General features: G+C 44.4%; 1 protein-coding gene across 1 annotated transcript in view; it reads right to left on the bottom strand.

The window, feature by feature from the left end:
• Positions 1-9,053: 9,053 nt before the first annotated feature.
• LOC137570373 (cytochrome P450 2K1-like) overlaps positions 9,054-24,408 on the bottom strand; it is a 78,517-nt gene continuing 63,162 nt past the window's right edge. The window contains exons 7-9 of the mRNA XM_068279036.1: positions 18,949-19,133; positions 15,477-15,618; positions 9,054-9,476 (exon numbers count right to left, since the gene is read on the bottom strand). Coding sequence (XP_068135137.1) covers positions 9,298-9,476; positions 15,477-15,618; positions 18,949-19,133 — 506 coding nt within the window. The 3' untranslated portion in view covers positions 9,054-9,297. The remainder of the gene's footprint in view (positions 9,477-15,476; positions 15,619-18,948; positions 19,134-24,408) is intronic.

The following is a 24,408-nucleotide window of genomic DNA, read 5'->3' as shown; positions in this document are numbered from 1 at the left end:
TCAACTCATTTTCCCCCGACCCCCCCCCTACAGTCATGGGTGTGTGCACATATGGCAATATAGGGCATTGGCCCTCCCCTGGCCAGCTGCTGCCCCCCCTAGCCACCCAAACCCAGAAGTGGCTGGCCACCCACTCTTTCTCTGTGAGCCGCTGCGCTGGTCTGGCGCACAGATACAGAGAGTCACTCGGGCCTGGTAATAGCATAAGTGCCCCGCCGCTGAAGTCCGCATCACTAATTTCTAAAGGGGGGAGCGAGAGAGTGGGAGCCCCAAAGGTGAGGCAAGGGGGGGGGGGGGGGGCTTCTCCACCGCTGTCCACACGCTCCCTTTTCTCTCCCTTCTGCCACTGAGGACACCTATAGATCTGGCTATCTATACTGGGGGGCACCTGTCACTACCTGACCTGGGGGGCCCTGCCAATAGCTAAACTGGGGGCTCCTGACACTACCTGAACTGGGGGGCACTGTCACTACCTGAACTAGGGGCTCCTGTCACTACCTAAACTGGGGGCTCCTGTCACTACCTGAACTGGGGGGCACTGTCACTACCTGAACTGGGGGTCCCTGTCACTACCTAAACTGGGGGCTCCTGTCACTATCTGAACTGGGGGGCTCCTGTCACTACCTAAACTGGGGGGCACCTGTCGCTACCTAAACTAGGGGCTCCTGTCACTACCTGAACTGAGGCACCTGTCACTACCGAAACTGGGGGCTCCTGTCACTACCTAAACTGGGGGCTCTTGTCACTACCTGAACTGGGGGCACTGTCACTACCTAAACTGGGAGGCTCCTGTCACTAGCTAAACTATCTAGGTCAGCCAGCCCAGCATCACCACCAGCCAACCAGCCCAAAATCACTGTCAAAAAGGCCACAGCATCACTGCCAGCCAGCTGGGCCACAGCATCACTGCCAGCCGGGCCACAGCATCACTGCCAGCCGGGCCACAGCATCACAGCCAGCCAGGCCACAACATCACTGCCAGGCCTTTCAGCCTACACATCATCCCCAATCCAGCCAAAAACAGTATTGCCAGGCCAGCCGGGCACATCAGCCAGTAGAGGATAATTCAGAAGCCAGGTGAGAGGTGTCTACCATATTAAGGGGGCATTCTGCCTATTTATGTGAAATGCTGTCTATTTATGTGCCTCATGACTGCTGAATTTGTCTTGTTAGGGGCCTCATGATTTGTTGGAGGCCTCATGATTGCTGAATTTGTCTTGTTGGGGGCCTCATGATTTGTTGGGGGCCTCATGATTGCTGAATTTGTATTGTTGGGGGCCTCATGATTTGTTGGGGGGCCTCATGATTGCTGAATTTGTCTTGTTGGGGGCCTCATAATAGCTGAATTTGTCTTGTTGGGGGCCTCATGATTGCTAACTGCGAGACTATGGGAAAAGTTGGAAAAGTCATCATATGAGACAATAGCATTAAACCTACTTTTTTAGCTTTTTAAAACAGAAAATTAAAACTGGGAGGTTCTAAAAAGATTAATACATTTTTAAGGAGTAGGATGGATGAAATTGTTTATCTGCACAGTTTATTTTCAACTTGGATTTTCCATAATGTTCATGTATGAGTTAAAACGTTTGTATTTAGTTTAAATTGCCGTGTTGGCACTTTGTGATAGATAAGTGACTTTTGGGTTGCAGTTTGGGCACTCGGCCTCCAAAGGTTCGCCACCACTGTCCTAATCTAATGTCCCACCATTGCTAAGTGTGAGGATCTATGTGGTGATGATAATATGTATGGTAATAGGCAGAACATAGCAGCCATATTTTCACATTTTCTGTCTGTGTCACATGTGTATGTCTGCTAAAACCCAGTCTGGCTATGGGGGAAGCTGTGGTTGTCTGTATGTCAATGACAACTACATTTGCATTTAGTCCCTTTGGTAGCAGGGAGCTGCTAATAAACAGCCACTTGGCAAAGAATAGTCTGTGTCTGCATGGCTTTTGAACTCTGTGTACATGTAGACAGCCCATTGTCCCAATATACAAATTGGACCAACTTAGTCTGGGAACTTCAAAGGCTAACAGGAAACTCTGGAATTTACATATGACAGCCTGCTGAAGAAGCCAGGAAGCCTTGCTCAAGTTGTCACTGTCACCTGGAGTAGGGAAGTCCTTTTGATACAATTTTACCTGTGGAAATTAGATCTATGGGGAGGGGAAGCTAAAACAGGAAAGCTTTGAAGTTTGCATATCACAGAAAGGATATGACAAACCGAACAATCTGGGAAATTGCATTAGTTTTGGGACTGAACATTAAATACCCCCGGGCCACACTTCGGACTATATAAGTGGCATAGGATAGTCACAACTGGTAGTTCTTTGGAGATAGCAAACAGCTAGGACTAACCTGGTTCCTGACCAGAAGCTGCGTTCTCCCGCAAACAACGCTCAGATCTATATGCCGGTAACGTTTATTCCCATTTTATTTTAAGCAAACTGTCGTGTCGTGTATCTTTGTAACTTTTATTTTGTACTTTTTACTTTGTTTTTTGTAAATCTTTTGTATATATTATTTTCTGCATTGTTCCACTTTTATTCTGGAATATTAAATCGTTATTTAATAAGTTTGACTTCTGCTGTACTAAGCCATCGCTCATAGCCTAGAGAGACTGCAGTGTAATTTACGTTACAAATTCAGTGCCTGATTGTGCCTTGCTACTGTACGATTGTACTGTGTGTGTGTGTGCGTGGTGTTATTGTATTCGGCCTAAAGTGCAAAGTTGACCCGAATACGAAAATTCAGACTGCATGCAGGTCACTCGACAGCATAGTGGGAATCGTGGAAGTGTCTAGCAGCAGCTAGTGGTGGCAGTGAGAAGTGCTTTGAGGGGCGACAGCCTTGTTGTAGCTTGACTAAGGCTGCTTCCCTCTCGATCTGGTCAAACCCGCAGTCGGGTACCGTATCTGCAGGCTTGCCGCGGGACCGGTTCCTGACACAAAGTTCATGTAAATTTGTCTCCACCCATGACCACACCCACATTCTGGTCCATGACCACACCCATTTTTTGGCTACGCGCGCCACACAACGTACCCCCAAATTTTTGCCATGGCGCACTACGCCCCAGAACTCAGAACTTCCTATCTGCTTTACAAGCAACAGTAGAATAACCTTTAAAGAAAAACATCTCTTTGTTAGGGCTCAATCCAACTTATGATCGCAGAATGCTAGCAATTAGTGCTAGCATTTTGCAGCCGCGATTTTTAAGCAATAAACGTGTATTCTTCACTGTACTTTTCTCAATTGTTGAGCGATTAGCGTTTCTTTAACATTGTTATCGGGATCGCTCAAAAATCGCAAGAAATCGCTGCATGCACTGCATTCGGGTTTCCTGATAATTGCTAACCACAGCAGATCACTACCCTATATTTTTTTATTGTACTAGCGCTTAAAAATGCACTAGTGAGCTGTGGGGGGAGTGGTTAAGGTTAGGCATCAATGGTGGAAGGGTTCAGTATGAGTATAGAGTTATGTTTAGCTTTAGTAAAATATAAGATTGTATTACCGATATTTTACTATCTATAAATAAGAAGAAAGCGGCCCTTTAAATAAGCACCAACCAGCTAATGGTAAGTATCAGCGCTGCGTAATATGTTGGCGCTTTATAAATACAATAAATAATAATAATAATAATATATAGGTCCATATCATCAAGGAGCATATATATATATATTTATGTTTCATTGGATTATATCAAGACACTCTCAAGAGTTGTCTATACAGAAGAAAGAGAGAACATACATGAGTCAATATCGGGGGACAACATGCATGGGGAACATTAGTACATAAGTATTGTTTATTTGAACTGAGTTTGTTGGATCTCTGCCTCCTTCTGTACTATGGATGCTGTTTTAATCTGTACGCTGACACACTGTGGTGACCGGCTGTATTACATGCTTTTTACAGCCTTGCGTGCCACGCTGGTTCCTCTTCACTTCTGCCTTCCCTTCTGGCTTCTTATTCCGTATACGTCATTTCCGGCGGATGGGTCTATGACGCACTCCCTCCTCCTTCCTATGTACATTTAAACGCCGCAATGGCGGCTGCACCATCACGCTCTCCTCTCCTTGAGAAAGCGGACGGGGGTCCGCGGAACTAGTGGGACTTATCCTGAGGGGAACTCCTGCCTGCCTCGCCACCCTGCGCTCCCACTTATTTATTCTTACCCGGTCTAAGTATTAATTTTTTTCTAGCACTTCTATTTATTCACTCTACACACTTTATCTTTGGGCTGCTCTCATTAGTATTTGATTTTTTTCACAGGAATTTTTTGCAATTTGCACTATGTATGATATGAAATGTTGATGTTATTCTGTTTATGCACTGCACTTTAGACTGAACACGGGTTCCTTCACTTCATGGGCTTTATTAGGGCTGCACGATTTTAGGTAAAAATTGAAATTGCGATTTTTATCTCAGTAATTGCGATTTCGATTTTTTTCACGAATTTTTTTCGCTACACTGCATTACATTACATAAAACCCCCTCCCAGCTACAGTAACTAACCACTACAGTTATATTACATGATATCTCACCAGCCTGGGTGGCAGTAGCTGGGTGCTGAGGTGCGCAGTGGGGCGGCAGCAGCAATGTGATCCATAATGGCTCCAAGCGGCAATAGCCGCGGTAATGATCCACAATGTGGCCCCTTGATCATACCCGGTTACCGGCATTAGCCCAGCAGCAGCGTGATCCCCAGCCGGTGGTTCCAAGTGGGATAGGAGTAGCCGCTGTAATTATCCTCCTCGCTGGCCCTTTCATCTCCTTCTTTGATCATGGGAGGCATCAGCACGATCCCGCCGGACACATGCCTAAGATTGCTGCTGATTGGGCAGAAGCTGCGTACAGCTCCGCCTACCGCCTGTTAGCGCATGCTGCGGGTCATGGGGTGACACAAGTGAACTAGGAAGTATGAAGGGAGGACTCTCTATATAGCGGCAGAGTCCTCAGGGGCTTCCGTACTTCCTATAGCGGCAGAGTCCTCCCTCCGTACTTCCTAGTTCACTTGTGTCACCCCATGACCCGCAGCATGCACTAACAGGCGGTAGGTGGAGCTGTACGCAGCTTCTGCCCAATCAGCAGCAATCTTAGGCATGACAGCTGTGGATCCGCCCCCATCCTCTCTCCGCATTCAGAATTTAATGCATTTGGGCGGGCAGATCCGTACGGGCAGGCGAAACCGCGATTCACAAAAAACTGACGATCAGAAGATCGTCTTCTAATGAATCGCGGTTTCAATTGAAAACCAAAAAAACGTGCAGCCCTAGGCTTTATTATAAACCCTGAGTGGAGTTAGATATATATATATATATATTATTGATTGGCTTATTATTGTGGGGATGTGCAATAGTGAACAGATGGCTTGGCTGTGCAATTATGTGTGTTTTTAAATGTTTTTATCTTTGCATTGGTATAAGCATATGGGTATATTATATTATGATGAAATGTTCTATATACTTCATATGAACTATATGTTGTAACTTCATTATGTGTGTATAAATAAAGATTTTTTGTGACTTTATATTTACCATTAGCTGGTTGGTGCTTATTTAAAGAGACACTGAAGCTAGAATAATTCTCGCTTCAGAGCTCATAGTTAGCAGGGGATACGCGCTGACAGACGCGTGTGGGGCAGGGCTGCAGCGGTTAGCCCTGCCCCAATGCGGAAGCGCTCCCCCGCTGCACGGAGGGGGATTTGGGGGTGAAGGGACCCCCGTTTAGCTGCGGGATAGTGGCGTTTTAGCAGGGGCACACATGCCCCTGCTATCTATGAGGTCTGAAGCGAGATTTATTCTCGCTTCAGACTCTCTTAAAGGGCCGCTTTCTTCTTATTTATATTTATGTGTATTGACCCTAGCACATCCAGCATTTAATACATAGGAGTGCGGATACTTTTCTGTTTTTCGATATTTTACTATCGTCATTTACACTGTAATAGTAGAAAATAGGGAAGTTTACCGATATTCTGCTATCGGGTTTTCTGGGTGCTTAAGTTCCCCCAGCACCGCTTTTGCATGTACGCACCAAAAAGTTCTTTATCTAGATGAGCCACTTAGGAACCTGTCTTGATCGTCTAACAACAACTTATTAGTTGCCCCTGCTATCTATGAGGTCTGAAGCGAGATTTATTCTCGCTTCAGACTCTCTTAAAGGGCCGCTTTCTTCTTATTTATATTTATGTGTATTGACCCTAGCACATCCAGCATTTAATACATAGGAGTGCGGATACTTTTCTGTTTTTCGATATTTTACTATCGTCATTTACACTGTAATAGTAGAAAATAGGGAAGTTTACCGATATTCTGCTATCGGGTTTTCTGGGTGCTTAAGTTCCCCCAGCACCGCTTTTGCATGTACGCACCAAAAAGTTCTTTATCTAGATGAGCCACTTAGGAACCTGTCTTGATCGTCTAACAACAACTTATTTTTATTTATTATTTGTTGAAGTTTTTTTTTTTTTCTTTTTTTTTCCCTCAGGGTTGAGAATCAGAGCAAATCAAAGTTGCAGAGAGCTCTGTCTTCTGAAGCTTATTGTCTCAACTGTCTGTCACTGTATTTTGTTTTTTTTCTGCAGAGTAAGGTTCAAAAGTTCACTGGCCTGCTCTGTGAAATCATTTAGAATGCTGAGTGTAGTGTGTAAATTGCAAATATTAGAGAATGATGCAATTAATAAAAACAAAACAAAACCTATATAACCGAAAATAAAATTATGAACTTAATTTCTTTGACACTAATGTTCTATTAATTATCCATACTACACATACAATTCATTATACCATTATTTTTTATTTTATTTTCGCTTCAGTGTCACTTTAAGAAAAGAACAGAACATAATACCAGAAAGTTAATCTGCTAAGCTCTTAATTGTTTTTCTGGTTTGTCTAAATACAAATGTTCAACAAGTAGAAAAAGTCTTTTTTTTTATGCTAGGTTCTGGACTATCTTATTGTTACGATTCTTGTCTTTGAATTCCTGCTGATGGTAGCATTGTAGACTAGGGGCTTGATTCACAAAGCGGTGCAAACACTTTGCACGCCTGTGAAAACCCCTTTATCACGCCTAAACTCAGTTAAGCCATGATAAGAAGAAACTCGCGCGAATTTTCCGCGCACGCGCGCGCGCAGCGGCCCCCGCTTCGCGCGAAGCTCCCATTAAGCTCTATGGGACTTTGCGCACGTGCGGAAACTTCGCGCGAGTTAGAGCACAAAGTGGTGATAACTTTGCTGGTGCAAAGGTTATCACGCCTAAAGTCTTTTAGGCGTGATAACTGAGTTATCACCGCTTTGTGAATCGAGCCCTTTGTATTGGCTTCCGCTGTCCACCAGTAGATGTCTCCACTTGTACTGTAAACTCTGCAATTCCTAGGATCGCCAAAAAATGAAGCTCTGGAGACTTTTCTGGACTATTGTATTGATTTCCTGGTATCAATCCTTGCTTGCCTGACTATTCTCTTGTCTACTGTTTGTGTATGCATTTGACAATCTGGTTATGACATAATTCCTGTTTGATTATTCTTTTGCCTGCCTATTTTATGCACTTGCCATGGTACATACATTGTATGTGTATTGTTATTGTAAATATATGCTTAGCTTCCGATTGTGTGCACTTGCCTTTGTACCTGTATTGCATGATTATTGCTTCTGCCTATTTGTTGTTGTATAGGTTAGTTTAGTTAGTCAGGGTAATTAAGTTGGTGCACCTTGTGTTTCTGATTGTGGGCCCTTGTACACTTGTGGGCTTAAGGGCCCGTTTCCACTTGTGCGGTGGGAATCGCTGTGGTAAAAATTTGCATGCGGATGCGAATTTCGCATGTGGTTATATGCAAATTTTCATGCGAATTTGCACACGATTTCGCATGGATGACGATGTATGCAACTTTAACCATGGCAGTGCCTGTGTGCTTTTCTATTGATTCCATGCGAAATCGTATGCAAAATCGCATGAAAATTTGCATGCAAATTCCCTATTAAATACATTGGGCTTGATTCACAAAGCAGTGCAAACTGTTAGCACGCTGGTGAAAAGCCCCTTATCACGCCTAAACTCAGTTTAGGCATGATAAGTTTAGGCGTGATAAGTTTAGGCGTGATAAGTTTAGGCGTGATAAGTTTAGGCATGATAACTATAGCACAAACTGGGTTAGCACCACAGTGCACAGCTGATCAAAAGTTTTGCGCTAGCAAAGTCTGGTGCACGAAACATCGCATAGAGTTTAATGGCACTGCTTTGCGCTCAGGACTTTGCGATCTAAAGTTATCTAAACTTATCACGCCTAAACTTATCACGCCAAAACTTATCACGCCTAAACTTATGCCTAAACTTATCATGCCTAAACTGAGTTTAGGCATGATAAAATGGTTATCACGCCTAAATCTTTAACTGGGTTATCACCACTTTGTGAATCGAGCCCATTGTATGCAAATCGCATAGCGGTATGCGGTATGCGAATTCTGATGGCTCTGCCGTGCAGATTTTTTCTGCACAGAAAACGCAAAGGAATCCTGACAAGTGGAAACAGTCCCATCCACTTGTATTGGTTATGCGAATTCACACATGCGAATTCGCGATAGTGGAAACGGGCCCTAAACCGTGATAACTCAAATATCACACCTTATCAAAGATATCACACCTTATCAAAGTTAACACGCCTTATCTTTGATAAGGTGTGATATTTGAGTTCCACGGTTTAGTGAATCAAGCCCCATGAGTGCATTGCGAATTAACCTATTGCCGACGGCATCATGCCGATGGGCGTGGCCGCGGCAGCAGCCCCAGGACTGCCTAACACCAATCGGCGTAAAGTCCTGGGACACACTTTTGCAGGAAATTGCGCATGCAGCTTCACGCGCATCTCTGCTTGGTAAGCGGAGCTCTGTTGTCCCCTCTGTGGGCTCGGAGGTGATCTGCTGTCATAGGCTGAAGCCTATGACAGCTGATCACGGGGATTGGCTGGCAGGGGAGGGAAGGGAGGGGGGGGGTATAAGAAAAAAAACATTTTTATTTAAAAAAATACTCAAATATTGATAAAAAAAACATTGGGGAGTGATCAGACCCCACCAACAGAAAGCTCTGTTGGTTTGGAGAAAAGGGGTGGGGGGGGGGGGGGAAGGATCACTTGTGTGCTGAGTTCTGCGGCCCTGCTGCGAGCCCTTAAAGCTGCAGTGGCCCTTATTGTGAAAAATGGACTGGTCTTTAGGGGGGTTTAACACTGCGGTCCTCAAGAGGTTAAGATGAGAAATTAGGTTTATTAAAAATGTGTTCTCATCACTATTAGTTGTTCTCAGATCCCTAAAGACGAGGTATGGCACAGATCTCATAAGGTAAGGGAGCATTTGTGAACCCCAGAGCTGGGGTCAGATCCAGTTCAGCACCAGGAGGGGCGTGGAAGGTGAACGTCTGCAACAATGATGTGAAAAACAGGAAGAGCTCCATCTTTGCCAGATTCTCTCCAACACAACTTCTCTTCCCTAGAGAGAACACAGACATAGATTCATTTACTACGGGAACTGACTGTTTTTTGTCCTTTTTTCTTTATTTCAAGAAGAGAGCTTTATTGAAAGCAAGAATCAAAGACAATAAGATATTCAAATCTCTTCAAAAATCAATGGCCATTATACATTATGATAGGGAAAACATTACCCTCCCTGGTGGTAAGCCCGACCTCAGGTCGGCCTATGGCACGCAGGAGGATTTCTCAGGCCCTGCAGGTCCGATTTGTATAATTTTTTTTTTGGTACACGCAGCTAGCACTTTGCGATGACGATCGTCGCCATGGCAATGGGGGAAGCCAAAGAGGAAATGCCGTTCTGAACGGGATTTCCTGTTTACGCTGATCGCCGGAGGCGATCGGAGGGGGTGGGGGGATGCCACTGCACAGCGGCTATCATGTAGCTAGCGCTAGGCTAACTACATGATTAAAAAAAAAAAGTGCTGCGCTGTCCCCTGGCGGTTTTAATAGACCGCCAGGGAGGTTAAAGGGGCACTATGGTGAAAAATTGTAAAATATGTGCAAACATACACAAATAAGAAGAACATTTTTTTCCAGAGTAAAATGAGCCATAAATTACTTTTCTCCTATGTTGCTGTCACTTACTGTAGGTAGTAGAAATCTTACAGAAGTGACAGGTTTTGGACTAGTCTATCTCTTCATAGGGAATTCTTATGGAGTTATTTCTTTTCAAAAGCACTTAGTGAATGGCAGTTGCTCTGTCCAACTGCCAAAAAACTGTGTAGGGAGCAGGGAAGCTGACCAGCATCATTGTTTAAATCTTTTTTTAGAGAATATCTTTATAAGGATTAAAAACCTTGCTGAGAATCCCCTATGAAGAGATGGACTAGTCCAAAACCTGTCAGATTTCTACTACCTACTGTAAGTGACAACAACATAGGAGAAAAGTAATGTACATCCGTAGTTTCAGGTGCTGCACTTCTCGTATCCTCTTCCTATTGAAAAAACAATGGTGTGGTATATGGGGTACAAAGATAGTGGGGCCATTCTTCATCAATGGAAACCTCAAGGCCACTGGATATGCGAAATTGCTACATGATGATGTGTTTCCCTCTTTATGCACTGAAGCTGGCACGTTCCCTGAGTTTTTCCAGCAAGATGGTGCACCACCACATTATGGGAGTCAGGAATGCTTGGACCGAGTATTCCTAGATGAACAGTTTCCTGGAAAGTGGATTGGTCTTCGTGGGCCAGTTGAATGGCCCCCCAAGGTCTCCCGATCTGACCCCTTAAACTTTTATCTTAGGGGTCATCTGAAGGCAATTGTCTATGCCAGGGGTCCCCAAACTTGTTTGGTCAAGGGTCAGAACAACATACTTCAGACTGCTTGAGGGACTGGAAAATGCATAAAATGATGTTGAAAAACATTACATTGAATCTAGGTATTGATTCCCCCCAATCATGCCTGGAGGAGAACTCCCAGCAGTAACCATTCAGTCATGCAGCGCCCGAAGAACATCTATGTGCACCAGTGAAGCATACCCAGGTGACAATCTGCCATCCAGTTGGACAGCAGTGTCATCTGATGCAGAATTGGATTGGAAGCCAGGCAACAACTGCTCACTGGCTTCTACAGTATGTGGATAGGTGGGGCCAGCACTGCTATTCTATATGCAGGTCGCTGATATGTAAAGGTGCAGTGGGCCACATCTATAAGTTACACATTTTGGTTTGGGGGGGCAGTGAAAAAGCCTTGGGGGCCGCATCTGGCCCACGGGCCTTAGTTTGAGGACCACTGGTCTATGCTGTGAAGATACGAGATGCACCTGAAACTATGGATACTGGAAGCCTGTGCTAGCATTTCTGCTGCGGTGTTGCTATCAGTGTGTGAAGAGTGGGAGAAAAGGGTTGCATTGACAATCCAACACAATGGGCAGCACCTTGAACACATTTTATAAGTGTTCAGAAACTTGTAAATAACTCATGAAATAATAAAGTTATGTTATAACCAAGCACACCATTGCTTTTCTTGTGAAATTCCAAATAAGTTTGATTTGTCACATGACCCTCTTCCTATTGAAAAAAACAAAGGTTGGATTCAAAATGGCCGCCATGGTCACCACCCATCTTGAAAAATGTCCCCCCTCACATATACTAATATGCCACAAACAGGAAGTTAATATCACCAACCATTCCCATTTTATTAAGCTGTATCCATATAAATGGCCCACCCTGTATATAGATGGTGAGTGTCTGAGTACAACAACTGCCACTGCTCGCCTTCCCGTAAGTGGATTGATAGTGAACTGTTTGCTAGCAAATCAGCGAGGTTTACTCCACTCTTGACAAGGGAACGATAAGACAGAAGCTGTCACTTGCACACCTGAAAGTGGTCACACTTGTCTTTCAGTTTTCTACACTTTTTAGAAAACTGAAATACGAGTGTGGCCCCTGCCTTACAGCAGTTAATGTAATTTATAGAAAAAACTGACAAAATGTGCAAGATGTCAGTTTTTTTTTTCCTGCGAACGAAATCTGTATTCAAGTGTAACCTAGCCCATTGATTATTATGAGTTCTCAGTTGAAATCAGTTTTTCTGTGTAGAAAACATGCACAAATGCAGACAAGTGTGACCCCTGCCTAAAATGCCATTTGGTTTTAAAACTGCTACTGTGACAGTATGATGCAATGTTCTTAAAAAATAAAATAAAATAAAAAAAACTTGTATAACTGAAAATAAACATATTAGACTCTTTTCTTTGCTACTCATTATCTGTAATACTACTCATACAATTTATTATATCAGTTTTTTTTTTGGGGGGGGGGGTGGGGGAGGGTTTCTTCAGGTTTTCTTTAACCTCCCAGGTGATTACTGCAGGATTTCAGGTTCTAAAAATGGTGCCATATTTTCTCATGCTTTTAGACCTTAAAAACTGGAAAAAAAAATTACACCACAGAGCGATCCACGGCAGCCCAGCTTGTTACTCACCTCCACTGAATCCAGCACCGCAGTTTTCCCTCCGTCCACTGGGTGGCACTGTACCCCTATAGTGAGATCCCCGGCTGTCCTCATGACGACAGATGGAGATCTCACCAGAGGGACCCAGGGCCTCTGAGGACTGGAAGAAGAATGGCTGTCAGCATTTGGATCCCGGGGAAGGTGAGTTACAAAGCTTGCTACACGCAATGCTCTGCATTCACCTCCCGGCAGCTACCACGAGTCAGGCTTGGTGTTACCGCTCTGAACTGCGGATTTTCGGCCTGATCCTGGCTCAGAGTTACTGCTACGGGGGTTAAGCAGGGGTTCCCAAATTTGAATACAAATTAAAGGGTTCAGGGTAAAAAAAAGCTTAAAAAGGCACTGTTAAATGCTTGGGTCAAATTGCATAATTTATGTTCCACACCTATCCTAATCATAAATAACATATGTCGATATGTGAGTGCCACTTAATATTCACATGTAGTAGTCAAGGATTCTAACTTCTGGATCAGACAAAATAGTATCCAAAAAACCTTAATGCTACCAGTACTGTTCACACTTGAAGGATTTCTGTATGGCACCGCTCAATGCTTTCTTGCTTGCTTGAGTAGATCCAGATCGCTGTAATTATGGCACACGATGCACTGTAAGTATTTTGTTTGAGTTCTATGAAAGTTTTATGCATGTTTTTAAGCCGAAGATTGATATTAAAGTGGTGTAAAACCCTGACATAATATTCAATAAAAACATGTTTTCCTACTTTTTATATGCCATACGGTTAGCATATTTGCTTTTGTGCATAAGTACTAATATTCATTTAGAAATTATACGTTCCTAAAGTACACTTATTTTACTCTGAGAGCTGACTTGGCATTTTATTTATAACTGCTTTATTCATCCTCTTAGGCTGGTTTCACAGTGGGACGTTACAGGCGCACGTTAGAGCAGCCTGTAACGCAGCCCACCGCACAGTAATGAAAAATCAATGGGGCTGTTCACAGTGCGGACGTTGCGTTACACTGTATCGCTGCGTCACAAGGCAACGTACTGCATGCAGTACTTTAGACGCGGCTGAGCCGCGTTAGACTGCTTGCACATGCTCACTAATGTTGGGGAGGAGCGGAGAGCGGCCAGGCACATGGCTAATGAATATGCATTGCACGTTATGACGTGCAGTGTTTACTTCCTGGAGCAGCCGCTCTGTGCGGCGATTGGCCGGCGGGACCACGTGATGCCGCATGCGCACAAGAGTGCGCATCACGGCATCACTGACGCCAGAGTGAGCTGCACAACGCGGCTCACTCTGACGTCCAGATCCAGCACCACCAGGCGTTGAGTTAGGGGGACGTTATGCGACCTTAACGCCCTCTCTAACGCAACGTCCTGGTGTGAAATTAGCCTTAATCAGAAAGCATCAGTAAGCATTTATGCTTGTCTGACTTTGTTCAGGGGACCTGGCAGTGTGAGAGAAGGCTTTGTTTACATTTCTCATGTGATACAATTAAACACAAGATAACATTATGTAAAGTTTGGAAGCGGCCAGCTCTGCAGGCAGGGAAGCTTGTAAAGTCTGTGTTAACCCTTTGAATGCAGTTCTAATTAAAAAAAAATGCTGGTTGTATATAATATGCTGTAAATAATTTATTAGAGCAAAGTAGAAAAGCTGGGTTTCATTCCGCTTTAAGTATCATTTTACTGCTTTTACCCTCATTTGTAGTGGTGTGATCACGGTACGCAAAACAAAAGTTAGCCTTCTTACAGAAGGTATTTGCGATAATTCTAAAGGTGTGATTAGCTTAATTAGAATATTGAGCAGTGATGGATCATGGGAGACATCAAATGCTCACTCCAACCTGAATTATCACAAATAACTTCTGTTCTAAGAAGGCAAACTTTTGGTTTGCTTAATGTTTTAGTAAGAGGGCTTTTTAGTCCTTTGTAGCCCCTTACACACTCCTAGGAGTTCTGGTTCACCATGAGCTTGCTGGGTAGTCTGTGACAATTGGTTATTTCAAGTTAAGTCCTACTCCATAGAGCCACATTAATCCATGCCATGCACTGATGAGGATCAATCAAATCGAAACAGTCTGTAGGCAGGTTGAATAATTGTGGCTTCATACAATTCACAAGCTGACACATCAATGCATTCCAGCAGTTCTGAAGGTGGGTTTAGCTTACAGGGACAACAAAGGATGATTTGCATATTTAGACGTGATGCATCATGTTAGACATCAAATACTCAGTCCTATCTGAATAATCGCAAATACCTTCTGTGTTAACCTCCTTGCCGGTTATCCCGAGCTCAGCTCGGGGTAACCTGCGCAGGAGGATTTCTCAGGCCCCGCCAGCCCGATTTGCATAATTTTTTTTTGTTACAAACAGCTAGCACTTTGCTAGCTGCTTGTAACTTCCGATCGCCGCCACTCGCCGCCGATCCGCCGCAATCCGACGCGCCGAGTCGCACCCCCCCCGCCCCAGACCCCTGTGCTGCCTGGCCAATCAGTGCCAGGCAGCGTTAAGGGGCGGATCGGGATTCCCTATGATGTCCCGACGTCGGTGACGTCATCCCGTCCGGTCATCATGTCGACCGCGGAAGCCCTGCAGGAAATCCTGTTCTGAACGGGATTTCCTGCTTACTCTGATCGCCGAAGGCGATCGGAGTGGGTGGGGGGATGCCGCCACTCAGCGGCTCATGATTTAAAAAAAAAAAAAAAAAACTCCTGCGCTGCCTCCTTGCCGGAGGAATTGAACCGGCAAGGAGGTTAAGAAGGCAAACTTTTGTATGCACCAGTGGTGTCTGAAGAACTGCATGATGGGTGTATTCCAGTGGGGAAAACTTTGATTTGGATCTACAAGCTTGACTTGGATCTGATCTGACTGTATACTCAAAGTAGAGCGCATGGAGCAGTGATATGTGAAAGTCTGAGAAGAGTAGACAATACTGATGGCGCTGAAGATTTTGCATACTTATCCTAATCATGTTTCAACAAAATGAATCAGAATCAGCAAACACCTGCCCCTAACACAGGCACACATTACCCAGTGAAAATGGAATGGAGGCCTCGTTCTTTTTGAAATTCCCTCCTGAATCAATAAAATGTTCTGGGTAAAACTCCTCCGGCCTTTCAAAGACAGCCTTATCCCTGAGGACAGAGGATAGCAATGGAATAACCATGGTGCCCTGTTGAAAAAAAATAACATATGAATCATATGGCTTGCAAATTCATTTAAAGAGGAACTGTAGTGGAAATAATGTCACAAGTAAAATTAAAAAAGTAAAAAAACCTAAAAATTAAGTGAAGGTTTTAAAGGAGAACTGTAGTGAGAACGGTATATGCAGGCTGCCATATTTATTTCCTTTTAAGCAATACCAGTTGCCTGGCTATTCAGCTAATCCTCTGCCTCTAATACTTTCAGCCATAGGCCCTGAACAAGCATGCAGCAGATCAGGTGTTTCGGACAAATTTAGACAGATATGACAAGATTAGCTGCATGCTTGTTTCTGGTGTGATTCAGACACTTCTTTAGGCAAATAGACCATCAGGGCTGCCAGGCAACTGGTATTGCTTAAAAGGAAATAAATATGGCAGCCTCCATATCCCTCTCACTACAGTTCTCCTTTAAGGCTCATAGATCATGGTCAAATAGCATAAAACATAACTTTCAATTACAGACTTTGTAAATACAAAGATGTGACAACATATAATAAAAACTGTCCTTATGCCACATAACCATATCGTCAATGGCCTTGAATCTTTGTACTCACAAAGCTTGTCATTAAAAGTTATGTTTTATACTATATGAACATGAGCTTTTTCACTTTTTTGACATTCACTAGAGGGGTGGCCATTTTATTTCTTGAGACCTGATGAAACGGTGGGGAGACCTCAGTGAAATGTTTGGTGTAAATAAATAGCTACTTACTTTACCTACGATTCTGTGCTGTCCATAGCGTATGGCCCCTGTCGCCTAGTACCTGGCAGCATTGCTGCATTCTCATCCAGCAGCTATCACTCCCTGCAGCATTGCAGCTTCCACACTCTGTGCACTGGCAGCCTCTCAGTAGAGTGTACTGTTCCCCCGCTGGGCCCTCCCGCCTCCCTGTAAGCCTAAAATACATGCTGGGGACACTATCACCGCAGCAGCCAGAGGTAAGCATGTGTACCTCCACCACTACAGCCTGAGAGCCTGGTCCCTGGCTACCAGTGGGACAAACACTATTACAGAATCCAAGCACAGTTACATCTTAAAGTGAACCTCCGGACTAAAAATCTACTCAGCAGAACTGAAAAGGCTTGGTGTTTCTTTAACAGTTTCACAGCATCAGAACTTTATTTTTCTTACCAAAGCATCATTTTTAGCTGCATTTTCAGCTAAGCTCCACCCATTAAAGAAAACTGCCCGGGCTTTTTTCCCCTGATGCTGTACAGAGCATGATGGGATTTCCTATGTTGTTATACACGTTGCCTAGCAACTGGGAGAGGTGCTTTAGGACACAGGACAGTTGGAACTGTGTCTCATGCTCCCTGTCACCTCCTTTCAACCAAAAAGATGGCTGCCCTCATGAAATCAAACATTTGCCTGCTCTTTTAAAACAGGGTGGGCAAGAGATTATATTACCTATCTATTTAATTAACATAACTAATGTAACTTAATGACAGTATGTTTGTTTAGGCTGGAGTTCCTCTTTAAGGAGGTGAGACCTGTCCTAAATAGGGCCCAACACCATATCTACACAATAGCGGAGAGCGCTCTTTTCTTTTATTATTTTTGTACTACATTGCCACTAACGTCGCGTTGTAAATGTTACATTATGGTAACTCCCTTCTTGCAGTGCGTTATCTCTAAACAAAGACGTTAACAGATACAGAGAGGCAAACTTTTCATTGCATGTATGCTCCACTGTGTCTACTGTATGCCCCGGTAATGCATATTGTGTGTTACCAATTCTTTTTGCCTTGCGTTGTAATGCTGCGTTGTGATTTTAACGTCGTATTACAACGCACGTACCACTGTGAATATGCCCTAAGGGGAATAGTGGGAACAAGGCAAAGATTTTTTTTTTTTTTTTTCAAAAAGATCTTGTAGTTTTTGGTATAATTGATTTTAAAACTGCAAAGGAAAAATGGTTTTTACACTGTCATTTAAAAAACAAAAAAATTAAAAAGTTTTCCTTTGCTTTTTTAAACAAATATTCTCAAAAACTAAAAGACATTTTTTTACTTATTCCCACCCTTCCCTTTAACATGCGTAGCAATTTTGGAATGATAATAACATGTATGGGGGCTTTACTATAAACCACTAAAATTGGCACAACATTATGCAAATATGATGCAAACATTACACTAAATCAATTAAATCTCCGAATCGGAATAACGTTTGGCTGTAGTTGCGAAAATGTATGCACGTTTTTGTAATTAGCAGATTACGATCGTGATGCTTAGGAGTGTACTCACATTTGTTGCTAGCGGTTAAGGCCCAGTTCACATCTGCGTTTTGAGCTAAAAGGATCGGCTTCACTGGATCCGGATGACTCAGTCCGTGGCCCGGCTCACATTAGTGAAAACGGATCTGATCAATGATTGATTGGATCCGTTTTCACTCAGCAATACGTACCTAATCTTCAGCAGCAGCCGGCGATAGAGGCTTCCTCTTCTTCCACTGTGACTACACAGTGCGTCATGCGACTAGTCACATAATACGTCGTGTATTCACATGACGCAGAAGAAGACAAAAGCCTCTACCGCCGGCTGCTACGGAATATTAGATATGTATAAGCCCTTCCTAGCCTATCTGCCCAGCTGCTGCACCCTCCCCTCACCCTCCTGTCGCTAGATTTGTGTCGGCCCATGCCCCCATCCCCGTGTGAAACGTTCCGTTTGCCATTGCCCCCAATGCTGCTGCATTTTTGTCTGGATCCGTTCCGCTAAGCAGAACGGTCCAGAAAATTAGGGCCTGCAGCAATTTTTAGGTCCGGGGACCGGAACGTATGGAACGTATCTGTACCAACGGACGCATGTGAATGGATCCATAGGTTAAAATTGGATCCATTCACATCCCTTCCGTTTGTACAATATACGTTCTGGAAAAAAACGCTAATGTGAACCGGGCCTTAGACATTAATGTGTTATTTTTATGGGACAACATATGTACAGTGTTATACAAGCTGTACTCTGATTACTTTCCATTGTATCAAAGTGACATATCTGCAGTGGTGTCTCATAAAAAGATAGATGATAGATAGATAGATAGATAGATAGATAGATAGATAGATAGATATTTACACAAAATGGGAGAGGTTTTCTCACTTTTGTGAGCTACTGTAAGCTGTCTGCCCTTGATGTCAACATGTTTATTTACCTTTAGACCTTTAAACCAACTGTGCTAACTTTAGATAATCTTCTTTGTCATGATTATTTTGCAATGGTAAAAAACTACTACCGTATAGGGGCTGCCTGCACAGCACACCAAGGCAGAATATACACAACTGATGGGGAGATGTGGTGCTCACCTTCGGGATGGTGTAGCCTCTGAATGTCACATCTGTAGTGGTTGCGTGTGGGGCATTTAGAGGTACAATATCACCAAACCTCTGAACCTCATGAATGACGGCATCGGTATACGGCATCTGCTTCCTGTGCTCTAGCCGGGGCTCTGCCGATCCAATCACTCTGTCAATTTCATCGTGGACTTTTTCTGTCAGGAAAATAGAACCACATCAACAAAATGTGCCCATAGTCCACAAATATGCTGTTTCCTCCGCACAGAAAAACTATTTGCAAATGATTACTCTTAGCAAAAAATGTTCTTAATACCTCCAAAGTTTCCCCCTGCTGACCCATTAAAGAGACTCTGAAGTCTCTAAAAAAACATATTTTTATTTAATAATTATGATTAATACCTTAGCCCTAACTAAACCGCCGCAACTATCTAAACTCCCCCAACGCACCCTCCCTCTCCCCTGCAAAATCCATGACTTTCTTGGTCGTGGATTTTGCTGCCCGCATTAGCTTCCATGTGAGGCCGGGCTATGAGCCACAGCCCTGCCGCACACGCGTCTGTCAGCATCAGATCTCCGCCTCTCCCCCGCCCCTCTCAGTGAAGGAAGACTGAGAGGGGCGGGAGAGAGGCGGAGCTCTGCCGCTGATAAACGCGCGTGAGGCAGGGCTGTGGCTCATAGCCCTGCCTCACACGGAAGTGCTCCCCGGGAGTTTGGGGGGATTTAGAGCGCATAGCGGCGGTAATGCGGCGGTTTAGTTAGAACTAAAGTGTTAAACATATTTAATAAATAAAAATTGTTTTTTTCGAGACTTCAGAGTCTCTTTAAATCAGCAGCTTTGTTACTTATTCAGTGATTTGCTAGCCCAAACTTCCCCTTCCCGAGTAGAGCTATTGTAACGTTCTGCTCATTACTAGTGATGAAGAATTACTGTCATATTCACTCAACTGATAGTTACAAGATGGACGCCCAGAAAAAAAGAAAGTACATTAAAATCTTTTACCTATTTTAGTTCCTGGATGTAGAAAATACGTCCAGGAACCATGCGCACTCCCGCGGCCAATCACACGTGTGCACGCGCACTCCCGGCCCGCGGTTCGTTAGCCAGGCAATCAGTGAATCGGGCTATGGTGCCCGATCACTGATTCCTCTCCCCCACTGAAAAAGCGACAGCTTCTCTCGGAAGCTTCGCTTTTTCTGGCTGTTGTCTCCCCCATGCGCCTCTCTAAGCGTATGTTACGCTTAGAGTGACGTCATGTAAACAAACTCATGGCCGCCATCTTGTGGCCAAAAAGTAAAACTACAACTAAAAGTAAAAAAAAATAAAACGCAAGACGCATTTACGTTATAAAACTATGGTTTACATCCCACCCTCCCAAAAATACCCAAATAAAATGTTTAACATAAAAAAAAAAACATTACAATTAAAAAAATGTAAATATTTACCTAAGGGTCTAAACTTTTTTAAATATCAATGTAAAGATGAAGTTTTTCAAAAAAAAATTATTTTAAACTTGTAAATAGTGATAGATGCAAAACGGAAAAAAATGCACCTTTATTTCCAAATAAAATATTGTCGCCATACATTGTGATAGGGACATAATTTTAACGGTGTAATAACCGGGACATATGGGCAAATACAATACATGAGTTTTAATTATGGAGGCATGTATTATTTTAAAACTATAATGGCTGAAAACTAAGAAATAATGATTTTTTTTCCGTTTTTTTCTTATTCTTCCTGTTAAAATGCATTTACACTAAAGTGGCTCTTAGCAAAATGTACCCCCCAAAGTAAGCCTAATTGGTGGCAGAAAAAACAAGATATAGATCCGTTCATTGTGATGAGTAGTGATAAAGTTATAGGCTAATGAATGGGAGGTGAACATTGCTCAAGTGAAAATGACGGAATGCGAATGGGTTAAAATCAAAATGAAGAGTTGGCTTGCCTCAAAAATGACACTGATATGGGGTAAACTGAAAATATATTTGCATTAGGGAAACACATTTATACAGGTGAAACTCGAAAAATTAAAATATTGTGCAGTGACATGATGAGATAGACATGTGTATGTACAGTGCCTAGCACACTAATAACTACGCTGTGTTCCTTTTTTCCTTTATCCGCCGAAACGAGTTAAACATCAGGTATGTAAGTGGCAGTTCCTGTCTGAGTCAGGACTGGGTCAGACTACAGTGTGACCCTCACTGATAAGAAATTAAAACTATAAAACACTTTCCTAGCAGAAAATGGCTTCCGAGGGCAGGAAAGAGATAAAAAGAGTCAATAGTTCATAGATTTTAGCTCTGGCATACTTCATTGAATGTGTCATTGAGCAAAAATAATAAATAAATAAAACAGTGAAAAGTTGATTTAAATATAAATTAAAACTGTGGAATGTTTTCAAGGGGTTCTGTGTAGGTTAAAATTTAAAACAAGCTGACACTTACCTGGGGCTTCTATCAGCCCCCTGCAGCACACATGTCCTCTCTCGATGCGCCGTTCCCTGCCACCACCGGGCATTATTCGGCTGATGCCAGACGAATAATACGCGCTCCCGTTCGCATCGAGCGCTTACTGCGCAGGCGCAGTAAAGACTTTTCTTGTACTACGCCTGCACAGTAATCTCTGATGACGCGCACAGAAGCGAGAGCTCAGCCGCGCAGCCAGAGTGTAATCACTCACGTGATTACACGGGGACCGGCGGCGGGAAATAGTGCATCGGGAGAGGACGGCGTGGGACATTACCGCTGCTGGGACATTACCGCTGCAGGGGGCTGATAGAAGCCCCAGGTAAGTGTCAGCTTGTTTTACTTTTTAACCGACACAGAACTCCTTTAAAGAGAATTTTGAAGCCTTTTTACTGGCCAGCCATTTTCAGCAATGAGATCATAGATCATACGCTGCATTCCCGCGGCAAAACAAGGTTATTATACCCCCAAAATCCCAGGGCAAAATTCCACGACTTTCCAGGTCGTGGATTTTGGTGTCTGAGGGGAGGGGCAGAGCTGTGCGCAGTAGCTCTGCCTCCAGTCCAATCAATCACTGCCAATCACCGCCTCTCCCCGCCCCTCTCAATGAAAGAAGACTGAGGGGGCAGGGAGAGGTGGAGATCGGTGGAGATTGACTGGAGCATACACAGAGCTACTGTGCAAAGCTCTGCCTCCTCCAGGAAATGAACAGAGAATTTTGGTCCATTGATTTTGTGGGTATAAATACATCATTCTGTTTACTTTCATCTTCAGTGTCCTTTAAAAATTGAAAAACTAGCATATGAAATAGCGAAATGTAAGGTAAAAAATTTTTTTTTAACATGTTAACATTACTAATTTGTGAGTAAAGCAGTTATTTTGTTTTTACAGTACATTAAGTAAAAAAATGACTTTATAGGAATACTGTAGGGGGTCGGGGGAAAATGAGTTGAACTTACCCGGGGCTTCTAATGGTCCCACACAGACATCCTGTACCCGCGCAGCCACTCACCGATGCTCCGGTTCACTTCTGGAATTTCAGACTTTAAAGAGACACTGTAACATCAAAAAGATCCCCTGGGAGGTACTCACCTCGGGTGGGGGAAGCCTCCGGATCCTAATGAGGCTTCCCACGCCGTCCTCTGTCCCACGGGGGTCTCGCCGCAGCCCTCCGAACAGCCGGCGACTGTGCCGACTGTCAGTTCAATATTTACCTTTGCTGGCTCCAGCGGGGGCGCTGTGGCGACTTTCGGCACGGAAATAGACGTAAATACCCGATCTCCGTCGGGTCCGCTCTACTGCGCAGGCGCCGGAAACTTGCGCCTGCGCAGTAGAGCAGACCCGACGGCGATCGGGTATTTCCTCCTACTTCGGCGCCGACAGCCGTCAGAGCGCCTGCGCAGGAGCCAGGAAGGTAAATATTACGTCACCGCTGCACGGAGGGCTGCAGCGAGACCCCTGACGGATGGAGGACGGCGTGGGAAGCCTCATTAGGATCCGGAGGCTTCCCCCACCCGAGGTGAGTACCCCCCAGGGGCCGTTTTGTCGTTACAGTTCCTCTTTAAAGTCTGAAAACCACTGCACCTACATTGCCGTGTCCTTGCTCCCGCTGGTGTCACAAGTAGAGATGGGCCAAACGGTTCGCCGGCGAATGGTTCCAGGCAAACTTCGGGTGGTTCGCCTTCGCAGAGAACCAGGAACCTTTTTTCCAAAGAGTTCGGTTCACCCATAGACTTTAATGGCGCCGACTTTAGCGGTTAATAGCAAAGTCCCCTTACATAGTAAGAACACCAAAATTGTTGGGAATGGTAAGTGGAATAGTGGGAACAAGAGGAAACAATTTTTTTTCAAAAAGACCTTATACTTTTTGAGAAAATCAATTGTAAAGTTTCAAAGTAAAATGTGCCGATTCATTAACCACTTGCCGACCGCGCACTCATACCGCGCGTCGGCAAAGTGGCAGCTGCAGGACCAGCGACGCAGTTCTGCGTCGCCGGCTGCAGGCTAATTAATCAGGAAGCAGCCACTCGCGCGAGCGGCTGCTTCCTGTCAATTCACGGCGGGGGGCTCCGTGATTAGCCTGCGGGCCGCCGATCACGGCTCGCAGGCTAAATGTAAACACAAGCGGAAATAATCCACTTTGTTTACATTCGTACAACGCTGCTAACAGTAGCAGCGTTGTACTAGATCAGCGATCCCCGGCCAATCAGCGGCCGGGGATCGCTGTCACATGACAGGCAGGAGCCTGTTAGAGGCTGCACAGGACAGATCCATTCCTGTGCACCCTCGGATCTCCGGGGAAGGGAGGGAGGAGAGGGAGGGGGGGAATTTCGCCACGGAGGGAGGCTTTGAGGTGCCCCCCCGCAACACCCAGGCAGGCAGGAGCGATCAGACCCCCCCAGCACATCATCCCCCTAGTGGGGAAAAAAGGGGGGCGATCTGGTCGCTCTGCCTGCACCCTGATCTGTGCTGGGGGCTGCACAGCCCACCCAGCACAGATCAGCTAAAACAGCGCTGGTCCTTATGGGGGGGTAAAGGGTGGGTCCTCAAGTGGTTAAAAAAAGAACCGATTCATTAAAAAGAACCGGATGATTCATGAACCGTTAGTATAGCAGAGAATGCGTCCTGAGCAGGACGTGAAGCTGCCGGCTCCGCTGCTGTCTCTCCCCACCTGCCTGCACCTGTCACCCTCACCTAGCCTGGCACCCGGTGCACCCATGGGTGCCAGGCTAGGTGAGGGTGACAGGTGAGGAGGTGGGGAGAGACAGCAGGATCCAGCAGCTATGCGTTCGAAAGGACACATTCTCTGCTATGTGGGAGGCGTCGGAGATCTTCAATAAACTTAATTGAAGATCGCAACATAAGAGGATACAGTTCGTTGGATCGTTTACTGTGGATATTGGCGTGGGAAAACTTTTTTAAAGGTACTGGTAAGTATTTATGGTTAATTTAGAATAATAAAATACTTTTCTCGTGGTTGTGTTTTTATTTCATTTAACC

Source organism: Hyperolius riggenbachi, chromosome 4 (genome assembly GCF_040937935.1).
Source record: "Hyperolius riggenbachi isolate aHypRig1 chromosome 4, aHypRig1.pri, whole genome shotgun sequence".
Taxonomy (NCBI): Eukaryota; Metazoa; Chordata; class Amphibia; order Anura; family Hyperoliidae; genus Hyperolius; species Hyperolius riggenbachi.
The sequence above is the reverse complement of the archived record's forward strand: the minus strand, read 5'-3'. Positions and strand labels throughout refer to the sequence as shown.